The 25,017-nt window shown below is 38.7% G+C and overlaps 1 protein-coding gene across 1 annotated transcript in view; it reads left to right on the forward strand.

The window, feature by feature from the left end:
• The window catches only part of LOC132767554 (dynein axonemal heavy chain 11-like), a 248,650-nt gene that overhangs the window by 196,196 nt on the left and 27,437 nt on the right, over positions 1-25,017 (forward strand). Inside the window, exons 61-73 of the mRNA XM_060762691.2 lie at positions 148-282; positions 2,757-2,930; positions 7,545-7,780; positions 8,157-8,279; positions 10,260-10,464; positions 11,008-11,172; positions 14,233-14,373; positions 14,455-14,625; positions 19,529-19,651; positions 19,793-19,986; positions 20,144-20,292; positions 24,036-24,163; positions 24,713-24,940. Of these exons, the coding sequence (XP_060618674.2) occupies positions 148-282; positions 2,757-2,930; positions 7,545-7,780; positions 8,157-8,279; positions 10,260-10,464; positions 11,008-11,172; positions 14,233-14,373; positions 14,455-14,625; positions 19,529-19,651; positions 19,793-19,986; positions 20,144-20,292; positions 24,036-24,163; positions 24,713-24,940 (2,172 nt within the window). The remainder of the gene's footprint in view (positions 1-147; positions 283-2,756; positions 2,931-7,544; positions 7,781-8,156; positions 8,280-10,259; positions 10,465-11,007; positions 11,173-14,232; positions 14,374-14,454; positions 14,626-19,528; positions 19,652-19,792; positions 19,987-20,143; positions 20,293-24,035; positions 24,164-24,712; positions 24,941-25,017) is intronic.

Here is a 25,017-nt window from a genome sequence, read left to right on the forward strand (position 1 = left end):
AGGGATTTTTCCCAAGTGCAATCATGTTTACTCTTTTTTCTGAAAGCATAATTTCACTTCCTACAATATAAAAATAAGACAGCGGTGACATTCTTGTTACTGGTCCTTACAATGTCTAGACTTATTTCTTACTGTTTTTATTTAAAGGAACTAGACACAAACCTGGCTGCCTTCACCAGCGCCTTTGAGAGGGCTACAGCTGAGAAAATCCACTGCCAGGAAGAAGTGAATAGAACTAACAAGACTATTGAGCTGGCCAACAGATTAGTGAAAGGTCTGGAGGTGAGGTCCTACAGGGCAGGCTAATGAAGCAGCCTACAGAAAGCATGCCTTTGTTATACACTAGTGATCTGACAATAACAGAGGCACTTAGCAAAGAACCTGATGAGCTGAAAAAAATTATGTCATTATCATTCATTTTTTTCCATAAAGGAAACGTGTTTTTGACCTTTACGTTTTCTTACATTTTGCCTCGTTGCTGTATATATTAACTGCAAGATTACCTACTAACTAACATGTCCAAGAACATTAAAAAGAAGAGGAATAGCAACCCTTGGGTGCTGGCAACAGACACTTTTTTTTCAAAAGACACTGTAAGTCTGAGATGCTCTGAGACAACAATTGAACATTTCTTAAAATAACCGCCCTTGGTTGTGTCCCAAGAATACAATAGTTATTCCAGTAATAGAAAAATTCTCTAATTATTTTCTTAGGGATGTGCAGACCATTTTAAAGCAAAGAGATTGGTCATGAGAATAATAATAATAATAATAATAATAATAATAATAATAATATCTGAAAAGAGAGATTTCCAATGTTAGAATGAACCTAGACATGTATGTACATTGTTCACTGGTTATGGAAAGCCATTCCACATATGTTCAGATTCTGACATTGAAAGCAAACCATGAGCATTGTAAAAATTTGTATTGGATAGGATTTGCAGATTATTTGAGTGAAATTCTACTTACAAAAAGGCATACTTTTTGTAACTGGAATTGCCTTGTCAATGGTATTCACCAACATTCCACCCGACCTAAATATTTGTTGTTGGATTTAATTCTGAAATGCATCATGTTGTATGTTTTAATAGTAAAAACTTTATTTATATTCTGTCCTATATTTCCCATTGCAGTGGGAGAGGGCTATGCTATATGCTAACAATTTATAGGTATGATTTGTTATATTATATTTGTAAATATAATCTAATTATGCTAATGTGTCTAATTGCACCATGATGGTTTGAATGAGCAGTTGTAAGAAATAATGGCGCATTGGACCAACGGCATCTACTGTATAGATAAATGGACATTTTAGATATGGATCGTGTTCTGCTCCTAGTATTCCTAAATCACAATGCACCTACGCAAGAAAATATGAGGGTTTTTTTATTTTGGTGTTGAAGATGCTCTACAAAGGCAAAATAATGAGCAAATGAAGTTGCCATTTCATTATTTTGAAATCCCAGAAGGAATGATCTAATTTCAATCATTTGATATAAACCTTTGTTTAAAAAAAATTGCATCCAGCCGTCTATTTAGCTTAGACTACAGAGATGTAGGACATGAATTGAGAGAGCTGTTTGCTGTGATTCACATCTTGGTTACAGTAGCTTACTATATATTGGTGTGTTACTTGAAGATGGTTGAAAGCATCTTCGAGCTCTGGTGTTAGTGAGCAGATTTTTTTTTTGTCGCGTCAGGAGCGACCTGAGAAACTGCAAGTCGCTTCTGTTGTGAGAGAATTGGCCGTCTGCAAGGATGTTGCCCAGGGGACTCCCGGATGATTTGATATTTTATCATCCTTGTGGGAGGCTTCTCTCATGTCCCCGCATGGGGAGCTGGAGCTGATAGAGGGAGCTCATCCATCTCTCCCCGGATTCGAACCTGCAACTTGTCCTGCCGGCACAGGGGTTTAACCCACTGTGCCACCGGGGGCTCTAGTGAGCAGATTGCTGGCATATAACTTGTCAGCATGTTTCTTTTAAAACATATTTATTAGATTCTACTTGTTTCCAGGCACAGTTCAAAATACTGGTATTGATCCCAAATGGTCTAGGACAACCTGTGGGTCCCCAAGTGTTTTGGCCTTCAACTCCCAGAAATTCTAACAGCTGTTAAACTGGCTGGGATTTCTGGGAGTTGTAGGCCAAAACACTTGGGGACCCACAGGTTGAAAACCACTGGTCTAGGATTTGAATGTCCTAGGGAGACATTCTCCCTTATGATAAATCAAAATCAGCCAGTGAAACCATTTTGTTTCCATACTATATTGGGTGTATATACAGTGTAGAATTTGCCACCATTTTATCTGCCATGACTCGGTTTTATGGAAACATAGGAGTTTTTAGTTCTACAACGTCTATTACCTTCTTAAGTGTGCTGCTACCTCCCCAAATTACAACTCCCAGGATTGCATAATATTATTAAGCCATAGCACTTAAAGTGGTTTCATGTTGCATTAATTCTACAGTGTAGATCCACCCATTGTCATCAGATAGGAGCAAGGCCCTGCACTACAGAATACTCCCATTGGGGATAGCTATTTTTTGACATCTTCTTTTGGAAACAGGTGCAGACTTTTCTGTATTCCACTGAGCTTTGAGCACAGGCCGCTTGGCTCGAGGAGGAAATGTCCAAAACCTGGAACAAAACCTGAGTGTCTCTCTGCTTTATTTTATTCCTATGTTAAGATAATTGCTTTGTTATTTTAAGCTGGACATATCATGAATCAATTTTGTGATTTTTCCATTTCAGTCAGAGAATGTGAGATGGGCTCAGTCAGTAGCCCAATATCATCAACAAGAGAAGACCCTGTGCGGAGATGTGCTTCTAACAGCTGCTTTTATTTCTTATGCTGGCCCATTTGCCAAGTGGTATCGGTATGAGTTGGTTCAAAATCTGTGGCTGCCTTTCTTGAGGAGCCAAAAGGTAATGTAGAAACATCAGTATCTTTAGGCATGATGTTTGGAGAAATGATTTTTGGAAACCATTCACCCCCTGTGTGTATGTATGGTTAATTTACCAAAAAAAAAAACAAAAAACAAAAAAACCTCTCAGTGTACCTTTAGATGAGCAAGGTGTACCTTAAGCTTGTGCATTTCGGCTGAACCACTTCTGCTGGTCGAATTTCGGGAGACCCCACATCTGTTTCATACATCTGCCAAAAACAGGCTGGTAGTCGAATAGCTGTTTTTGTTCCATAGCCAACAAAATGTTGCTAGATCTGGCCCATTTGTGGCAATGGAGGGGGGGGGGGTTCCTGGGCTCCCCTTCCTGTCATTTTTAGTGCTATCAGGATGAAAATGACCACACTGGAGGACACATCTACCACTGTTAACTTATCAAGTTTTATAACATTTGGGTCATCTCCTGAGTTTTAGGAATTTCTTTTCTTTTTAGAGCACAGAGAAAAATATAAACAGAAAGAATTAATTTGAATTGAAATTATAGGTCAGTAGGTAACTAGGTAGTGGTTTTCTGAGGATGAGGTTTTTCTGTTTGTTTGCTGGGAAAGTATTCAGAAAAGTATTTTCTGGAGGAGGGGAGGAGAAAAACTAAAGGGTAACTCAAGGCTCTCAGAGCCACCCAAATATTTTTAAAGAAAAGCACACCAAGAACAAAGAGAGGCTCTTTCTTTCTCCCAAGTCCCCAAACATACATGTGCATCCCACCCACCCGTCTTGCACTTTCCCAACTCCTAGTCCCACTAAATAAAAAGAATCGCGAAAAATCAAGGAAAATAAAAAAAGATTCAATGCTAGAGAGAGGCCAAGCCAAACCAAGCCAAAAACTAAATCTGAGGCAATTGAACTGAAGCACCTCTCTAGAGCCAGGACACACTGAGAGCAATGGAGGTGCTCACCCCATCAAATAGACACAGCTTGCATGAGACACATCACAGTGTTCTTTTATTCTGATTGACGCAACAGGCAGGGCTCACAGGGAAACCCCATGCGAGCACGTGGCAGCCTCTTTATGCGTCGTGTGATGCTGAATAGGAGAGGAAGAACCATGACTGGCTGCTGCATAGCCCATTTCAGCCGAAAAAATATAGCAACTGAGCCCTTACCGTTACGAGCAGCCAAACAAACCAGATAGGCCAAAGGGAATCAACCAACCCGAATCCCTGCACCAGCCTAGTGTATATCCTGTGAAAGCCTTTAAAAGTTTTATTTATTTATTTATTTTGCCTGTGTATGAGCAAAATTTTTCATTGCCTGATGTTGAGCTTAACTATAATAAGATTTCCTCCTTCTCACATTGTTTAATGTGAATTCAGGTGCCAAAGATATTGACATTTCAAGAAGACAGCAGAAATTTGTAGTTTTTGCAGCGGGCCCATTCTTTGATCCTAGTAGCGAATATTATGATTCCCCAACTTGGTCTTTGGAATAGATTTATTTATTTATTTATTTATTTCTAGGGGGCAAAATCTGTTTTCAGTACCAAAAAAAGCTCACATGCAAATTTTGCGCAAAATGAAACCCCTAACTGCAAATAGTTTTTCAAAGTGCACAATTATAAAAGGCTTTCTTGCAGTAGGAAGAAAATTGCTAAAATTACATATTGTTTCATTCAACAGCTAATTTGATGATAAATTACACCCATAAATGTTACTCACTTTGTTGTGTTGCTGTCATCCTACACTATATTGGTCTACAGGCCCCTTAAAGTTATTTATGAGATAGGAGCTTCTCAAATTGAAACAATATTTTCCACTATGAATTTTAAACTTCAAGTCCTTCGTGATTGTACGAAGGGGGGGGGGGGGGAGAGAGACTCACATATTACCATTTTTACATCAGATTATATCTTTTTCTCTTTTCCCAACTTGGCTTTTATGGGTGTCTCTAGGACCTCATAAGAAAGAGTGACTTTATACTTATGCAAAATAAGATTTAGTTTAATAACATACTATCAAAAACAGGTATTATCTTTACTAAAAGTACATTTCTTATGGTAATCAAGTAACTCACAATAAAACAAAACATTTCAATGTGAAGTTCATATTTATTTAAATTATAATGCGTATTTATAACTTATGGGATAGTCACGAATTAAAATTAATGTTTTATTTTAAGGCTTGTAACTAAGTACACTTTTTTTCAAAATGTCAGCGTAAACCTGCAATAATTGCCAAAATTTGGATGATTTTGAGTATATTCTGCCATTCAGTTTTTAACATAAAGAAGTTTAATTTTGTTTTCAAAAGAACAAAAATAATAACTCAAATAAACAGTACAAAAAGGGGGAAAAGAAGTACCATAAAAGGATATAATATGTGAGTTGCAGAGCTATGTTAGTTAATTAGTTCTATACATAAGCCTCTGTCATTCTATTTTGATACAAATGAAAAAAATTATGAAGGGACTGATCATGTTTGTGCTATTGGCCCCACACTTGTCTTTGTATAAAATGACTGAACTAGGATATTATAATAAACCACAATTCATCATGATGTGAATAAGTCCAGGCTAAGCCTTGAGTTATCTCACTCATTCTTATTTCTGATGAGCTGCATTTTGTTTTGTCGTACAGTCGCAATCAACACTGGTTAATCATAACTATCATTGCTGTTGTGTGTCTTTAAATCATTTTCAATTTATAGTCAGTTTATTTGAAATGTCAACTTCAGTTCATGAGTTATGAATTTGTCTTGTTTCAACAAATTATACTTAAGATTAACCATGGTATAGAGAAGTGGTTCCCAATCTGGTGTCTGTGGACCACCAGTCGTCCGCAACAACGAAAATATGGTCCACGGCCTCACCATTATTACACCGTTGCCTTGAAACCACGCAGCAATGAGAGTGCCTGGTCTCACCAAACCATCATATCGTGCCGAGGCAATTGTGTTGTCAGGAGGAGAGAAGCTGACTACCCACGAAAGATTACTACTACCACATAAGCTCTAGATTATTAAATATAGTTTTCTGTAGGCGAGCAGATGGTGACTACTGGGTGGCATATGTTTTATATCAGAAACTAGAGCTGATGTGGTCTAGCAAATGCAATTTTCTGAATCAACAGCAATGAGAGTGCCTGGTCTCACCAAACCATCTTATCGTGCCGAGGCAATTGTGTTGTCAGGAGGAGAGAAGCTGACTACCCACGAAAGATTACTACTACCACATAAGCTCTAGATTATTAAATATAGTTTTCTGTAGGCGAGCAGATGGCGAATACTGGGTGGCATATGTTTTATATCAGAAACTAGAGCTGATGTGGTCTAGCAAATGCAATTTTCTGAATCAGCATCCCAAATAACCAAACCGAATCTAAAGTTTTCCAAAATCTGATTCGTAACCCTTTCAGTACTAATGTTGGAAAGTGGTCCCTGGTCAAAAAAAGGTTGGGAACCACTGGTATAGAGTTTGGACACAATATACTATTTGCTTAACTAAAGTTGAAATGAAATCTGAGCTTTGCAAGATTTTATTAGAGGAGAAGGCTGTGGAAAATGCCTAAGGCCAAAGTTCACCTGGGCTCATTTTCATTATGTAAAGTGAGATCCAAACACATCCGAGAAGGGCAAGATGCTACCTCTTCCCCATTCAATGCTCAGATGCCAATTTGGAAAGCTCAATGTTATTTGAATAGAGTAATATTTTCCACTTAATTGAGGACAGTTGGCTATCTTAGGCCCCATCTACACTGCTATATAAACAAGTTTCTGAATGCAAATTAACTGCATTGAACTGGATTATATGGCAGCATAGACTCATATAATCCAGTTCAAAGCAGTTAATCTGCATTCAGAAACTGGATTATATGGCAGTAGTGGACCTAGGATGGACCTCTGTTTCCTTCAAGAGGAAGAATCCCATTGTGAGAGAAAGAGAAGATATACATCAAATTAATTAATTAATTAATTAATTAATTGTCATGAACTTGGGAGAAATAGCCAAGAATTAGCACTGCTGCCCTTATCAGCACATTTCCCCCTCACCCTGTCTAATGGCAGGGCTGTATCTACACTGCCATATAAAATCCAGATTATCTGCTTTGAACTGTATTATATGGCAGTGTGGACTCATATAATCCAGTTCAAAACAGATATTGATTATCTGCTTTGATAATCTGTATTATATGGCAATGTAGATGCAGCCTGTATGAAAGGTTTCCATCTGGTATTCTGTAAAATGGATGATCTTCATATATAGGACCCTGCATATATTTGAATATATCTGCATGTTTAGCCTCCCTGAAAATGCATAAAATTGAGAGCTGGGACCATCAGGTGCAATTCTCATTAGCCCTTCTATGCTTGTTTTCACACTGATTACTTCTCTTGTGACATATATGCGAAATAAGCTCTGGATTTTGCTTCTGCTATTTATCATGCACAATTTCTATAAACCTTTGTGTTTCTTAGGCTTGAAAATCAGTGTGATGACTGCACAAAATCTCTTTGTGCTCTTGTTGATCCTATTACATTCCTCCCTGCCACCTCATACTAAGGACAGAGATGAGTAGTGATGCATTGTCATAGGGACGAGTCACTGAAACTAGTCATTTCTAAGTTAACCTTTATTATTTTAGGTCCCCATTCCAATGACTGAAGGTCTTGATCCGATCTCAATGCTGACGGATGATGCAACAATTGCTAAATGGAACAATGAAGGCCTGCCTAGTGATACCATGTCCATACAAAATGCCACTATTCTTACAAACTGTGAGCGTTGGCCTCTATTGATTGACCCGCAGCACCAGGGGATCAAATGGATAAAAAACAGATATGGCTCAGATCTGAAAGTTACCCATTTGACTCAAAAAGGGTGAGCACTAATCGGCAGCTGTATTAACAAAAATAAAAATATTAATGGCTTTTTAAGTTGTATACCCCAGCTTCTTTTAATTCATGTTGTGGCTTTCTTTGCATGCAAGGAGACTGTTGCATGTGATCAGAATACCTAGCTCCTTTGAGTCCTGCATTCAGAGAAATGTGGAATATAAATAAAAAGGATGAAAATAAGTAAATGAATAGGTAACAAATGAAAACTTTAAAAGGAATGCTTTGTCAATCTTGTTCATCTTCTTTTAGCACTTTTAATTCAGAAGTCATTCGCACAATTACTGGGAAATAAGGCCCGCTGAACTCTTCAGAGTGTTATAGAATAGGGTGTCTGTCAATTTCTCTGTGGCTTTCTGCAGATATATTGATGTCATAGAAGAGGCTCTTGTGGCTGGAGATCCTGTTTTAATAGAAAATTTGGAAGAGACCATTGATCCGGTGCTTGACCCTCTTCTTGGGAGATACATGCTGAAAAGGGGAAGGTAATCTTGTTTATTTATGTGTATGGTTCAACTTTTTAACAATTTCTGCTTCTTGGGCTTTTAGCTTTCATCATACAGTTCTCATGTCTTTCTAATAGTAAAACTGATTTACTTTTATGCAACGGTATCCTGAAGCTGTTGGTGAAGAGGAAAACATTGTGCCAGGAAACGTGGAAAGAGAGAGAGCAAGAGGGAGGGATTTTCTCACCATTTAATTTCAGTGGATAACCCCATATTCTAGTCTTCTGTGATAGAAAAATATATTTCTTCTTTTTTTCTGCCTGGCATTGTGTATGCATGTGTGTTGTCCGGTGGCGCAGTTGGTTAAACTGCTGAGGTGCTGAACTTACTGATGAAAAGGTCAGTGGTTCAGATTTCGGGAACGGAGTGAGCTTCCACTGTTAGCCTCAGCTTCTGCCAACCTAGCAGTTTGAACACATGCAAATGTGGGTAGATCAATAGGTACAGCTCTGGCAGGAAGGTAACGGCACTCAATGCAGTAATGCTGGCCACATGACCTTGGATGAATCTATGGACAATGCTGGCTCTTCGGCTTAGAAATTGAGATGAGCACCACCCCCCAGAGTCGGACACGACTAGCCTTAATGTCAAGGGGAAAGATTTACCTTTACTTTGTCATCATTATCATAATCCTTTACTTTTTTCCAAGCTAAACTCTGGCATCCAATATTATAACATTTCCTTATATAGGGATTTTCTCGTATCTGCTTTCTGCACCTTATTCGGTGCTCTGATATCATTTTTGAGCTGCAGTAGCCAAAGTGCACATGCAGTCGCCCAGCTGTCATGGCCCTGTGTGGTATATAACCAAAGCTGCATTACCCTAAAGCAGAGTTTTCCAACCATTTCATGTTTTTAGATATGCATCATTTCGTGACACAGTAATTCAGTTTTACTAGCAAACCAGAGGTTAAACCAACCCCTTATAAGAGATACAGACACATACATAAATTGTAATAATGAAATGTATGGGGCACAACATATCTCATGAAAACCTTTCATTTATATTTTTACCGAACTGTAACCTGCAGCTGTTGGTGAGGTGGAAAACTGAATTACTGCATTTTGAGTTTGGGCTGATGCACCTCAAAAAGCATACTGTAGAACTGGAAAATGTGTAAAAAAAGGGACCAGAGAAAAATTACTTAAAGATAACCCAGCATTAGGCAACAGTGCAATGAAATTTTAGCAATTATAGAAGATAGTTCCGTGCATGCATACTTCAAAAGGGACTTCAAAAGATTGTTCTTTGTTTGTTTGTTACCATCTAAACAAACATCTATTTAATTTAAAATTAGTGAGTGTTTAATCACTTTTTATATCTATGCATCCTGACTTCGAATTTCCAAACAACAACAATAATAATGTTGACTTTCATGGCCCAGAAAGTTAGTTCCAGTTACAGATATTATGATGGCTAGATCACAAAGCAAGGTTTTCTGTTTATCATCACTCCAAGTTACTTTTGGACTATTTGGCCTCAATTTCCTATCCAAATCCAAATCTTGTTTGTGAGTTCGGCTGCCTGCTGACTCCATCTTTTCTGCGTTGCATCTTCATACCAGCTGAACCCTCCTTATGCAGACTATTGATCTGCTGTTAAGCACAGACTTTAAATGAAAAGGTACCTTTAATTTCTTGCTCCCTTGGGAGCATTTGATTCCAACATGGCATTTTGTAGCCTGTTGAGGCTTATTACATTTTCATAGCAATTTTGAATGTGAATGAATGCTGAAATCTTGATTGTTTCAGCCTGGGCAAATGGTATAGGCTTTTCCTTATCATAATTAACTAGAAAACCAGGTAACATTTTCATTTCTCCTTTTCTTCCTCCATGCTTCTCTTTTTTCATAAAGACAATTGTAGCCTACACACTACTGGAATCTTTCATTCAGTTTCCTGTACATAAAGACTGCTCACACATAACTTTGTTATCTACCATGTTCTTTCCTTTTGCAGGTATATTCGAGTTGGAGATAAGGAGTGTAAATTTCACCCCCAATTCCAGCTTATCCTCCATACCAAACTTGCCAATCCTCACTATAAACCGGAAATCCAAGCCCAAACCACTTTAATTAATTTCACTGTTACACGTGATGGTTTAGAAGATCAGTTGCTGGCGAATGTGGTCGATGTGGAAAGACCAGATCTGGAACACTTCAAAGTATGGTCATTTGTGAATATATATGCATTCATAATTTGAATATTCTTATACCAAAATATTTTTATTTTTATTCCCTTCTTTAAAAAAAAACCCAAACAGTTCTACTGACTGTGTCAAATATTTGCTTCAATTCCTCTGAAACATTTCCCCTCCCTCCCAAAAAAGTGTACATTTTTGATGTTTTTATTTTTCTATTCATCCCGAATTTGCTTAGATTGAAAACACACAGCAGTCACAGAAGTAATTACACTGAACTGTGAGAAATAAATTTGGATATTCAGTTCACATTTATCAGGCAAATTCTATACCTGATATTTTGCTAATTTTGTCTGGTTTTAGGTCTGCTTAGTAATGTTCCGAATAAAGGTCACATTATACATTTACTCCTTTTTGTATTAATCCATTGCTTAATTGCAAAACCCTAAAAATAAGGGCTGTAATAAAGTCTTGGGAGATCAGCAAGTTTTGAAGTTCAGTGATGCATACTTCCTATATTAATGGTGCTTGAATTATAGGTTTGCAACCTTACCATTTTCATTTCAGTCTGAACTCACAAAGCAGCAAAATTATTTTAAAATTGAGTTGAAAATGCTTGAAGATGAATTACTGACACGCCTTTCAGCGGCTGAGAGTAATTTCCTTGGGGATACCCTTCTGGTTGAGAGGCTGGAAACAACAAAACACATGGCAGCAGAAATAGAAATTAAGGTAAAATTATAAATATGAAGAAATGGTAGCTTGCAGCAGCAATGATCATATAGTAAAACAAAAGGGACTTTTTCACAGTAAAACAAAGCTGTTTTCCTTAGACGTTACACTAATTATTTCTTAGCAGATTGGTTTATGTAATTCTTGGTATTTACTGGAGTCTAATAAAATAGTTACCTGCCATGGTGCTGTTATCAAATGCATAGGATAGCTCTGGAGGGGAATTTTCTTCTTGCTCAGAAGAAAATATATTATTCAATAAAATAAAACCTTCTGAAGAAAAAGACTTGAACGCAGATGTGTGTTTAACTTTTAAAAATCGTTCCACAATTCAATTGAAAATTAAGTGTATTAGTTAATATATTTTTCAAAACATTATTTATAAAAGGTGATTTTTTGTCAAATTGTAATTAACATAAAACCATGTATTACACAAAAATTACACATACACCATTCCTAGAATACAAACCTGGCATTTTAAGTAAAACACTAGAAATGAAAAGGCGAAAAAAATGATCACCATGAAATGTGGACAAATTGCCTGGCTTAAGTGTCCCATTCTCAATTGAACTGTCAGTACTAACAGCAATAATATGCCAAGCAGGGCAATGCAGAGGCTCCCAAATGAGGAACTGTGAATGAGCAGGAATGCAATAAACATGTATTTCTAATATCATGAATTGAAATTAATTTCTGCCATTCTGCTACACATCAATGGATACTGGATGCAGTCAGAATGCATATGAGTAAGGAGACATGGCCTAGAAGTGATTGCCTTTTTACAAAGTTGGTACCTACTTTGAATGATTTCTCTTACATTACCTTAACAATATTATGTGATATCTAGATAAATAAAAATGTAATGTTCATTTGTGGGATTAACATAACTCCAAAACCACTGGACGAATTGACACCAAATTTGGACACAATAACATCTATCAGGCCAATGAGTGACCATCACTCATAAAAACACTGAAAAACACAGCAGAAGCGACTTAAAAGCCAAAAAAATAAAATAAAAATACATTACGTATGCACATAACCACATAAATACACATACACAAATATATACGTACACATATACACACACACAACACATATACACAGACTGGACCACAGCAACGCGTGGCAGGGGACAGCTAGTCAACAATAAATTTGGTGTTCCAAGTGGCAGTGTGTTATATCTAGAAATGGAATGACCTGTATATGGTATTTTTATGGGTTTTAATAGATTCAATGTGCTTTTGGAATTTTAGGCTGGATCTATACTGCCCTATATCCCAGATTATCTGCTTTGAACTGGATTATATGAGTCGACACTGCCAGATAATCTGGGATACTCAGATAATCTGGGATACGAATCTGGGATATAGGGCAGCCTTAGTCTTACTTTTATTTGTTGTATATAACCTTAACATTTTAATATATCAGGTGCAGTTAAACTATTGTCGCCTTGAGTCCCCTTGTGGGAGAAGGGTGGGGTAGAAATGAAGGAAATAAAGAAAGAAATTGGTCTAAAGAAGAGGATGGGGTGATAATACAAGCAGAGTAAACATCACGTATCTTATCAATCTTTCCCCCTTTGCTCAAAATAAAGTCTAGTATGAGGCCCATCAGTCCTTCAGGCAATTCTATACTATGCTTCCACCAAAGGTTACATAGAGTTGTCCTGGATGATCTACCAAATTCCTAGAGAATACATCTCTCAGAATTTTCTAGGTCACACTCCAGGATGACTGTGGAAACCTCCAGCAAAAAATGTTCATTTCAATAGGATTTGCTATTTCCATGGATATGGATGTTGCACTATACAACAACACAAAACCTAGACTAGATAATGTAGATGTACCACCTACACTGGAATGTCTCTGACACTGTCTTACCATGTTGATGTGATGTTGAAGAATGTTTACAAATATTCTGAAAGAAGGTCCCAAAAAAGAATATGTGCAATAAGATAATTCTGTGTAAAGGAATGAAAAATCGGTTTGTTAGCAGAAGACCAAGAATAGACAGAAACATAGTAATTGAAAGAGTTTAACCTTGACCACAGCATTGACAGAATTTTGCACTAATCCATTATTGAACAAGCCATCTACTGTTTGGTCTTCAGCCCACTTGATGAGAACTGATGGGGTTCTGAGTGCCACAACAATGTGAACCCACAAATGGACCCAAGAGTCCTCATCAGGGAGTAGGACAGGCACAGTTGAGCCCAATTGAAGAATGTATCTTCCTAGCCCAGTGGTTCTCAACCTGTGGGTCTCCAGGTGTTTTGGACTACAACTCCCAGAAATGCCAGCCAATTTACCAGCTGTCAGGATTTCTGGGAGTTGAAGAGCAAAACATGTGGGGACCCACAGGTTGAGAACCACTGTCCTGGCCCCAACCCATGAAAATCACATGGGGACACCTCCTTTTGGCTCTAGTACACCTATCAGCCCCCCCTCCCCCCCCCATTGGTCATTTTCAAATGTGCCCAAATACTAAATGATGTGACAAACAGGAAAATATATTAAGAGCAATGGAAAATGGGCAAATTACTGTAAAGGAGAAATGTCAATATGACCTTGTATGCTACTAATTTAGTGAGTTTATAGTAGGATTAACTGGATTTAGCCTTTTATTTATCATTCTAAGGATACGATTTGATGTGAACAAACTGAATAATAATTTTTTTAAGGCTGAACAGTGATAAGTAGGAATTCAGATTACAGTATGTGATTTAAACTTATTACTTGCAATTGGATTTTCTCATGATCTTCAGTTTTATTCAATAATTTAGACAAAAATTAAAGAAATAACTCTTAACTGGGATGAAGCTAGCAGGATGGGTTAAAAATGATTGGAAGGCTAGCCATTCCAGACTATATTCAGTATAGATGTACAAAACCAGAATAAAATAAGACCCTTCAAGGGAAACAGACCTGACCAGGTGCTAACAAATTAGTTGAAGTAAATGTTTAAAAAACAAACCTATGAACAATATATATATAAGTGAACCCTCCATGCCCATTTCAGACAAAACAATGCAGTCTTTAAACATCTGCTGTGTTGCAGGTCATGGAAGCAAACATCAATGAAGTCAAGATCAATGAGGCTCGTGAGCATTATCGTCCAGTAGCAGCAAGAGCATCCCTTCTCTACTTCCTCATGGATGAACTAAAAAAAATCAATCCAATGTATCAGTTCTCACTAAAGGTTACTATATATATATTTGTGCATTTGTGTTTTAATTGAGTATTCCTACTGGCCTATATGTTTGTCTGTCTCTTCCTCCAGGCATTTAATGTTGTATTCCACAAAGCAGTGCAGCAAGCAGAACCTTCCAACAGTGTGAAGGAAAGAGTCAACAATCTGATTGACTGTGTAACCTACTCTACATTTATTTATATTAGCCGTGGCCTATTTGAGAGAGACAAGCTTACTGTCACTGCCCAAGTAGCTTTCCAGGTATGCCTGGTTTCTTAATATGGTAGCTTCTCATATCTAACATCTATGTATGTCTGCACCCTTAAAACAGCTGCTGCTTCTGACAAATGAAAGCGCTGTTGCCATGTGGTAGTGTTCAGGTAGAGAACTGGTCTCATATTATTGTTAGACATTGCATCTAGGATTGGAAGGCGGATTCAAATAAACATATAATGGAGGAGAAGCATTCTTGGATTGTCAGCTGATTTTATATGCTGTTTAAAAGTCAAGAATAAATCCGAGTTTAGAAATCTTACTTTTGGGAATAGTAGCTCTCAAAATTGACATGATAAACAGAGGATTCAGGGATCTGTAATCCAAAAGTAACTTTCTGAACTCTGTAATGTTATTATATTCAGATTTAATCTGTGGCTCTACTCTATGGACTGCTTCTCAGAAAACACTAATGAGGATTTGAAAAAAAATAGTGGAGCAGATATTATTGTATACTTATGGCCATGTAAGTATCCCTGACCGTCAAAAAGCTCAGGGGATTAAAGTTATGCAACTCGATGTTGAGATCCAATCTATTAGAGGCATATTACAATCCGCTTTTATTGTAGCAAATAATGCCACAATCTCTGGCATGATTCTAAACCTTTCAACACTTCAGTACTAGCCACAGAATAAATGTAGGCCTGTTCTCCACCCTTACACTATTCTTCTCTACCACAGACACAGCTGATCCCAATCCTTTTAGTACATACTTTATATCCTGCAACCAGAGAGCTCCCTAATGCTGCTGTATGCAGAAGATCATATAATAATCTTTTCCCTTCTATTATCTGTTACTGAATATAAATCTAACATGTGCATGTTAAGGTTAGGAGGAGCAGATGGTACTTTTGTTACACAAAGAAGAAATGAGGGTGAAAGAGCAGCAAATTTGGGGGGGACACGTTTTTTTTAAAAAAAATCCACTTCCCTTCCTAGCTTACCCAAAGCCATTGTGTTGCCCTCCTGTTCCACTAAGCGGTGACTCGGAATCGTCATAAAGAGATGTAAGAAGCTGGAGAAAAAGACGTTAACCTTCAGTCCTTTTGTGCATTTTAGCTGGTTTCTTTTCCACTGCAACAAAACAAAGACCATGGATAGCATTAAAAAATGTCAGTAAGACATCACAATATAAGAGCACAAGAGATGGTGTGACCTCCCCCCATCCAGCCCCATATACTTTCTCAGATGAATTTAGTAGCAGCTATGCTAATGAGATAGGTGCCTTCTTTTTTAAAAAAAAAAAAAATTAAGTACACTTATCTGTCTGCCTGGGATAGTAAAGCTATCTCACCAGAGTCCTTTTATACCAAGAAGATGAAAATGAGTGAGGATTTCAACCTCATTCAATGTTTATTCTTGACTAAATAGTTCTGCTTTATGTCCCATTATTTTTCCTTCTTAAGGTAACATTATAAAGAAAATGGGTTTTTAAAACAATGTGTTTTCCTCGCAAAGATCTTTTCCAACCCCACCCATCAAACCCCAGTGGTGTATTGCTGGACCTTCCATTGTGGTTTTGAGGGAGGGCCTCATTCTCTGCAAATGGGTGTATCACAGCAAGGGTAGCATAAAACCTCCACTTTAAGACCCCTTCACCTTCTTCCCATAAATACAATCTCATGATTTGTTATAGAATGATATGGACATATGATGGGAATGAAAATAATGCTACATAGTTATTAACAATGAGTTACTTTTTGTAACAAATATTAAACATAGTTACATTTCGACAGCCACATAATGAGTGTCAATGGCATGAGTTTATTTATAAATAAATAGCATTTTCTAGTTCATTCTTTTTAGAGGGAAGTGAAAGGGGGAAAAAGAAATAGAGCAGGTTAACAAAACCTAATTGTACAATTTATTAGATACGTACTATGCTTTCCCAACTCTGGCATTTTCCAGATGGTTTGGACTAGGAAATCCACCATTCTTACAGAGTGTCCAACATTTCACAGATAAAAATTGGAGCAAGGGTGGCTAAACAACATCCAATTGAGATCAAGATAGAAAATGTATTCAATGATTAAGAATATATAAAGTAGGAAAACCTGCAGCAGTTCACTTTTGCTTGAGCTGACTGGAAAGAGCAGGTTTCCTCCTTCTATCCCACTAACTTCTCTCTTTTCTCCCCATTGCTAAGTAAGTTAAAGTCAAGCTGCTTTGACACATTGAACTCTGGGCCCATCCAGACAGGCCCAAAAACTGGAACTTGCCTTCATTTTTCCCTAGGCATCCATATGACTCCTCGAGTAACAATGAATTAATTCGAAACAAACCAGTTTCCTTGGTTTTTTCCAAATTAATTTGATACCCCATTAGATCCAGGCCATCCTGAAAGGCCCAGGTCTAATGGGGTATTGGACCTATGGAGACTCACTTCCAGGCAGTCTACTACCTGGGGAACCTCCTGGAGCTCACAGGTGCAGGATGACATCCACCTCCTTCCCCCAAGCCCCCAATTTATTTATTTATTTATTATTTATTTGATGCACTTATTAACCGCCATTCTCAGCCCATAAGGGCGACTCATGGCGGTGTACAGTACACATAAAAGACAATTACAAAAGCCAGTTTCAACAACATATAAACTAACAACAATTACAGACTACACTAAAAATCCGCTTCGTCTCATAGTGGAATCATAACCAGTCTCATATTCCTTGTTCCATTCCAGTTCTCTTTACCGTAATGTTAGCACTTAATTAAATGCCCTCTCGAACAGCCATGTCTTAAGGCTTTTTCGAAAGGACAAGAGGGAGGGCGCCTGTCTGATGTGTGCAGGGAGAGTGTTCCACAGCCGAGGGGCCACCACCGAGAAGGCCCTCTCCCTCGTCCCTGCCAGCCGTGCCTGTGAGGCAGGCGGGATCGAGAGAAGGGCCTCCCCAGACGATCTCAAGGTCCTCGTGGGCTCGTAGGCCAAGATGCGGTCCGAAAGGTATCTTGGGCCAGAACCGTTTAGGGCTTTGTAGGCCAAAACCAGCACCTTGAATTGGGTCCAGTAGCAAATCGGCAGCCAGTGGAGCTGGGACAACAAGGGCGTTGTGTGCTCCCTGCCACCCGCTCCAGTTAGTAACATGGCTGCCGCGCGCTGAACCAGCTGAAGCTTCCGGGCCGTCTTCAAGGGCAGCCCCACGTAGAGAGCGTTGCAGTAGTCCAGGCGGGATGTGACAAGAGCGTGTACCACCGTGGCCAAGTCAGACTTCCCGAGATACGGGCGCAGCTGGCGCACGAGCCTGAGCTGTGCAAATGCTCCCCTGGTCACCGCTGAAACCTGGGGGCCCAGGCTCAACGATGAGTCCAGGGTCACACCCAAGCTGCGAACCTGCGCCTTCAAGGGGAGTGCGACCCCGTCCAGCACAGGCTGTAACCCTATACCTCGTTCGGCCTTGCGACTGACCAGGAGTACCTCTGTCTTGTCTGGATTTAATTTCAGTTTGTTCGCCCTCATCCAGACCGTTACAGCGGCCAGGCACCGGTTCAGGACCTCGACAGCCTAAAAGTAACTTAAAAGGTACTTGGTCACCATAACTTCCTTCATCGCTTCACCCTGATGTGAGGAAATGATGGGTGAGGAGGGATTTTCCTTCTGCCCCCCCCCCCCGCCCCAAATCTAATCGGGTATCATTTCCTTGCACCTGGAAAACACAAGGAGGGAATTTATGGCAGCCAAATACCTTTTAAGTTACTATTTGGGGGAAATTGGGGGCTTCGGGGTGTCTTTATGCCATCCCAATTTCAATCAGGATGGCATGTAGCCACATCCCCCCCCCCCCCCCCGGGAAAGTCCGGATATGGAAATTGAAACCTGTGCTGAAGTGGATTATTTAAATCCACTTTGCTGTGGATTTTAGTCTTGTGTGGAAGTGCCCTCTGTTGCAGCAGCTGAAGTAAACTGAGGATAAAGGCGGAAATTAGGACATATTACAAACATTAAAAGGGTCAATCGGGGACAATTGAAGGGTATAGTTCTTGTCAGCAATCAGATTATGGGATTTGTATGCCCCCAGAAAGTGCCAGGTTGGCAAAGGCAACTCAAAGTCACAAAAGAACACCTTGAAGGAGTCTACAGCAAAATGTGTCACTATAAGCCAAAATATTGTTTTATCTAGCAATCCTGAATGGTCCCTGATTCCCCCTTAACAAGGAAATCTAGAAGTGAATAAAAGTAAAAGTTACTAAGTCCCAAGTATTAATGCAGACTTGTAGCACTCATTTTTAGAAGACAACATCTCATTTTAGATGTGATGTTGTTAATGGCTGTAGCCCTTACAAGGGTCATTCTGGGGATAACTAGCCAGTGCAGAAAGGGAAGGGTGGGATCATGCATGAGATTGAGGGGTATTTAATCCATTGTTAATTTATTCAACTAGAATCATGTCCATTCAGACATTGCTATTTGCAATGTGAAAGACACTCCCATTGGCACAGGCGGCTTGTAATTCCACTGGAGAGCACAGACTGGATATACACTGCCATATAAGCCAGTTTCTGAATCCAAATTATCTGCTTTGAACAGAATTAAATGAGTCTACATTGCTATGTAATCCAAGTGGATAATCAGGATTCAGAAACTGAATTTTATGGCAATGTAGATGGGGCCACCATCCTGGTTTGATTCCCTCCCATCAGATAGCTATTCATTTTGCCACATATGAATGCCATCACATCAAGATTTATCCTGTGGTCCAAATTATATTTGCTTTTTTTCTCAACATGGAGAAATCAGCATTGGTAAGATGCAAAATTTGAAACAAGCCTGTGAGTAATAAGTTTTAAAATATGTTGTAAAATGTCTTTTTCCAAATGTGTGGGTTTTCCTATGGTTTTGTTTTTAATTTGCTTGTGTTTATCTCTTCCCCCCCCCCTCCCCCACATTCTTCTTTAGCTTCTGCTTATGAATAAGGAGATTGACGCTCGTGAGCTAGATTTCCTTTTGCGGTTTAATATCGATCACACTTACAACAGCCCATTGGAATTCCTTTCCAACTTAACCTGGAGTGCAATTAAGGTATAGTATGCAATATCCAGCACATGTATGGAATGCCATTGCATTAAATAGACTTCTATTGTTGTCACAGCAGCATATTTTAAAACTTGCTGCCCCAACTTGAAAAATACATAATGCTTCTACTGCCCTTTGCCCTTTTAGACAATAAGCTTCATGGATGAGTTCCGTGGTTTGGACAAAGACATAGAAGGGTCACCAAAACGATGGAAAAAAGTGGTGGAGTCAGAAAGCCCAGAGAAAGAGAAGTTTCCACAAGAATGGAAGACTAAAAGCTCCCTCCAGAAACTGATTATGATGCGAGCCTTGAGACCAGATCGAATGACTTATGCTGTCAGGTTGGATGATGTGTACTAACTCTGACAATGCATTGAGAGGCAGATTTGTGGTCTCTGCTTGATTTTGTGTAAATACAAGACATGATGAAATGCTGTGTTGTTGAGACTGAAATGGTAGTTCCCCTGAGGCATTATTAACTGCAATTCTTCCTTGTAGGAACTTTGTTGAAGAGAAACTTGGAATCAAATATACAGAGGGACGTAAAACTGACTTCGCCAAATCATTTCAAGAAACTGGGCCTGCTTCACCAATGATCTTCATTTTATCTCCTGGAGTCGACCCCCTAAAAGATGTTGAATGTTTAGGTATGTTGAGACAAAATATCATGCTTATTGATTTTCACTTGTAAAGTAAAACTTGACTCCTGTATTTCATCAATACGAATACCCTCGTTGCAATAGCACTCTATTTACTAGGCTTCATTATCATACAGAAATATGACTGCAAACCCAAGCCTAATCCAAAATTTGATGGTTTTGTTTTCACAAATTGCCAGCGGAAGGGCACTGGTCCAAGTTGGAACCCTGGGGTGAAATTAAATGGGATTTTCTTTACTTGTTTGTTTGTTTGCCTATTTTGCACGCTGTATGATAAGATCTCAGGACAGCAAGCGGATAAAGGCAGTTTGAACAGTTTAGAACAATTTATAACTTAAAACAATACAAAGAATTTAAACAAACTAAAATATATTAAAATTAATAATTTAAAACAGGTTAAAAGATTAAAACAGTACATGAACATTTGGAAAAATGATTCTTTTTGTTCCTCACTGCAGCCTTCCTAACTTGAAACAGTTTCCCAACACAGAGACAGTATGTATTACCATAAAACATCCCACTGAAAAAAATAGGACCTTTTTATGCAATGCAAATTGTATGTTTGGTTCTCTTCAGATCAGAACTTCAAGGGAGGGGAAAATGTTTCAAAAGTCTCTTTCCAAGTACCAGCAATTTCCTAGATTCAAATTGTTGAATCCAGTCTTTGACATACCTAGGGCAAACTTATAGAAATGCATGGGGCTAAATTTCATTATGCTTAATGAGCCCTATTCATTTTAGTGGGTCTACTCTAAGTATGAAAATGTTAGGATGCACCCCAGTGGCATCTCTGTGCAGTTAAGATCATGTGTCATATGGCCTCTGTAACATACTGGCCTACTGTGTAGGGCTGGTGTTTGATTTCTTTAAAAGGCCAAAAGCCAGGCAGCCATTTTCTTAGCCTACAGCCAAGAGGGGGGGGGGAGCCAGCAGGCATCCATTTTGTTAGCCTAGAGCAGGGGTCCCCAAACTTTTTAAACAGGGGGCCAGGTCACAGTCCCTCAAACTGTTGGGAGGGCCGGATTATAACTTGAAAAATAAACATGAATTCCAATGCACACTGCACATATCTTATCTGTAGTGTAATAAACACTTTAAAACAATACAATAATTAAAATGAGGAACAATGTTAACAAATATGAACTTATTAGTATTTCAATGGGAAATGTGAGCCAGCTTTTGGCTAATGAGATAGGCTGGTTGTTGTTGTTATGTACTTTCAAGTCATTTCAGACTTAGGTTGACCCTGAGCAAGGGCCGGGTAAATGACCTTGTAGGGCCGCATCCAGCCCCCGGGCCTTAGTTTGAGGACCCCTGGCCTAGAGCCAAGAGGGGGTGGAGCCAGCAGGCATCCATTTTGTTAGCCTAGAGCCAAGAGGGGGTGGAGCCAGCAGGCATCCATTTTTGTTAGCAGAGAACCAAGAGGGGGTGGAGCCAGCAGGCAGCCTTTAGGGTATGTGGCACTGCCTGATTGGTCAATAGCCCTGGAGGGAGTTTGCTCAGTGAAGAAAGTGGGTGGAGCTAAGCTGAGGCAAGAAGAAAAAAGGAACCATTTTAAGTCACTTGGCGTTTTGGGTTTGGAAGTATAGGAAGAAGGAAGGTTTTGGTTAGAAGTGGAAGTTCAGCTTGTATTTTATTCTTAAATAGTTACTTCGAGAAGGAACTATTGTTTTAAACAGACCCTGGTGATTGGGCTGTTTGTAATTAAAAAACCATTTAGTGAAAGACTAAAAGTTTCTTGGGTTTTAAAGGTTTGACTGGAACCTGAAGTTTTAAGCTTTGAACTACTTCTGAAACCATAACGCTCTGTACTCATCTGCTGCAACCATTAGGCTTCTGTGCCTGCTCTAAATAAATAATAAATAAACAAAGTCCCCGTGTGCCTCACACACAAACCACACATATAAGGAGGTAGCCTGTTGAGGTCAACTATATTTGGTGGCAGCGAAAATTAAACATCATAGTAATCCTATAACATGGTAGGATCGCAATTAAGGTTCCCTACCCTGCCCTATCTGTTACAATTGGTGGCAGTGGTGGGATATCCAAAACATTAGTGAGTACTGTACTCGCCACTGAAGGGGACTCAGGGCGGCTTACAAACTATGACAGTAATTCAATGCCAGATTCAGACAATAACATTTACCCCCCCCTTCCCCCCCCCCCATTATCCAGGTTTCTTCTGCATTTTAGGGCCTATGTAGAAGGGTTCTTAGAGGATGTACTAGGTCTTCATTGTGAGGTATTGTAAAGCCCTTCTTACAAAGTAGAAACAGGAGGGGAGGGAGAGAAAGGAAGAAAATATCCGTGAACTAGTGGGTACATGTCTTTTAAAATTAAAAATAGCAGCTGCTGACATACACATGTACCAATCATATTGTGGATTATGGAAATTAGCCCTTCCCCTCCCTCAATGGCTATAGTATCTAGATCAGTGGTTGTCAACCTGGGGTCCCCAGATGTTTTTGGCCTACAACTTCCAGAAATCCCAGCCAATTTACCAGCTGTTAGGATTTCTGGGAGTTGAAGGCCATAAACATCTGGGGACCCCAGGTTGACAACCACTGATCTAGATGAAAACCACTCTTCATAATTGTATTCCTGCCAGTATAACTTACAAGTTTTCATCTCAAAAGTAATAGTGGCTTCAGGAATAGAATTCCTGAAGCCACTATTCAGTAGGATATTTGCAACAGGGAAAAGAGTTAGAAAAACAACGTTCCCTGTACTATGGTTCTGTATATAGTGAAAAACACATTCCTTTAGAGACTTAGTTACAATCATGATAAAAAATTATGTTCAGTGGGATTTTTTTTTTAAAAAAATAGCATTCCATAGTCATCCTTTCCATGAGGTGGAGTAAGCAACTGTCCCAGGAAGCAGAGTTTGGAGTGTGGAAAAGGCAGCACATTGTTTAATTTGTCCTTATTCTACTCATTTATTTCCAAAGTAGAGAGTTTTCTGCTTCATTTGTCAAGGATACTTGGCAGATTTGGGTGCTATCGACCTTGGCTTGGGTGAAGGGATCTTGTGATCTTATCATTATAATTCACGCACTCTGAGGGAATCCCCCAGCTCTAAGAAAAGGGAAATAGGGATTCTGCAAAAATCCAAGATAACAAGCTTTGGGGATTTTTTTTTTAAAAAAAGCATAGTTGGGAAAAGTAAAATCTTTTGTTCTTCAGCACTGTTTCTCATTTGAGTAATTCATTAATTGCTTGACTTTGGAATTAAGTTAGTTCAAAAATTCTAGCTTGTTGGTTGCTTTAGTTATTCAGAAAACTTAATTGTTTACTGAGATTCTAAGAAATGAATCTAATATTTTTTTACATGTACTCTGTCACTGTATTGTGACTTTGCCCCTTTTTCCATTTGACAAATAATAAATAAATAAATAAATAAATAAATAAATAAATAAATAAAATGAAACAATTCTGCATGAACCAGAATGAATATGCTGATCTATCCAAAAGTAAGCAAGGGTCAAGATCTCTGACATCTACAATGAAGTGACTGAATATATGGGATAAATATAGCACAGCAATCATATGTACATTGTACCATGTTTTGAGTGAAACTCTTGTGGATTTTAGTAGATCTGGATTGCACCCAATCCAGTTTTTAAAAACTAATATTTTAGGCTCCTAAGCATCTATTTCTTAAAGTTTAATTTTCCTCCATACAACATAACCCTTCCTAGCATTTAACTAGAGCTGTATTGTTCTGTTTAGGAAGCAAGCTTGGCTTTACCATCGATTCAGGAAAGCTTCACAATGTATCTTTGGGTCAAGGGCAAGAAGCCATCGCAGAGATGGCAATGGAAAAAGCATCAAAAGAAGGCCACTGGGTTATACTTCAAGTAAGTCTAAACCCTTCATTACACCCATTTCCTACTCCAGCATGGTTGTTTTTAAGACACATCAAAATAATGTATGCATAGCACAGGCACCTTAGAAAAATATGTCCCTGTTCCAAGAAAAAGGAGGCGTGGAGCATCTAGCACATAACTTTGCATTTAGGTTTGTGTTCTTATGAAACATTGATTACAGTATTTAAAAATACAATTTACTGCAGCAACCAATTTGTACGGCAGGGGGATTTATTGAAACACTTTCTCCAGCACATGGTCTCTGGTTTACTAATTTATTATCTTTTTAAAAAATATATATTTAATAAATATATCTGTAAAAGAAAGTATTGTTATTTTTTTCTAATCAGATGAATAGACACAAACAGGGAAGATTGCTATCATTATGCAGCATATTGTACTAAACAGATGTGTGTGATTTTCTCCCCCTCTTTCAAATATTTTGCTACATCAGACTATTTCCTTTGGCTCCTATCAGTAAAATGTTTCATATTTCAAATCAATAGCTCACTGGGAAGCCTATTTTTATCTCCTCTCTAGAATATTCATCTTGTTGCAAAGTGGCTCGACACATTAGAGAAATTACTGGAGAAGTATAGTGGAGGAAGCCACCTAGCCTATCGGGTTTTTATGAGTGTTGAACCTGCCCCCACTCCTAAAGAACATATAATTCCTCAGGGAATCTTGGAAAATGCTATTAAAATAACCAATGAACCACCAACTGGGATGCTGGCTAATCTCCATGCTGCTTTGGATAATTTTGATCAGGCAAGTAAAAATATCCCTGGGAAGGAACAGTCAGGAAAAACATAATACTAAACAGGTCTGGTAAGTGAGTGCCAAAG

This window comes from Anolis sagrei, chromosome 1, assembly GCF_037176765.1.
Source record: "Anolis sagrei isolate rAnoSag1 chromosome 1, rAnoSag1.mat, whole genome shotgun sequence".
Classification (NCBI taxonomy): domain Eukaryota; kingdom Metazoa; phylum Chordata; class Lepidosauria; order Squamata; family Dactyloidae; genus Anolis; species Anolis sagrei.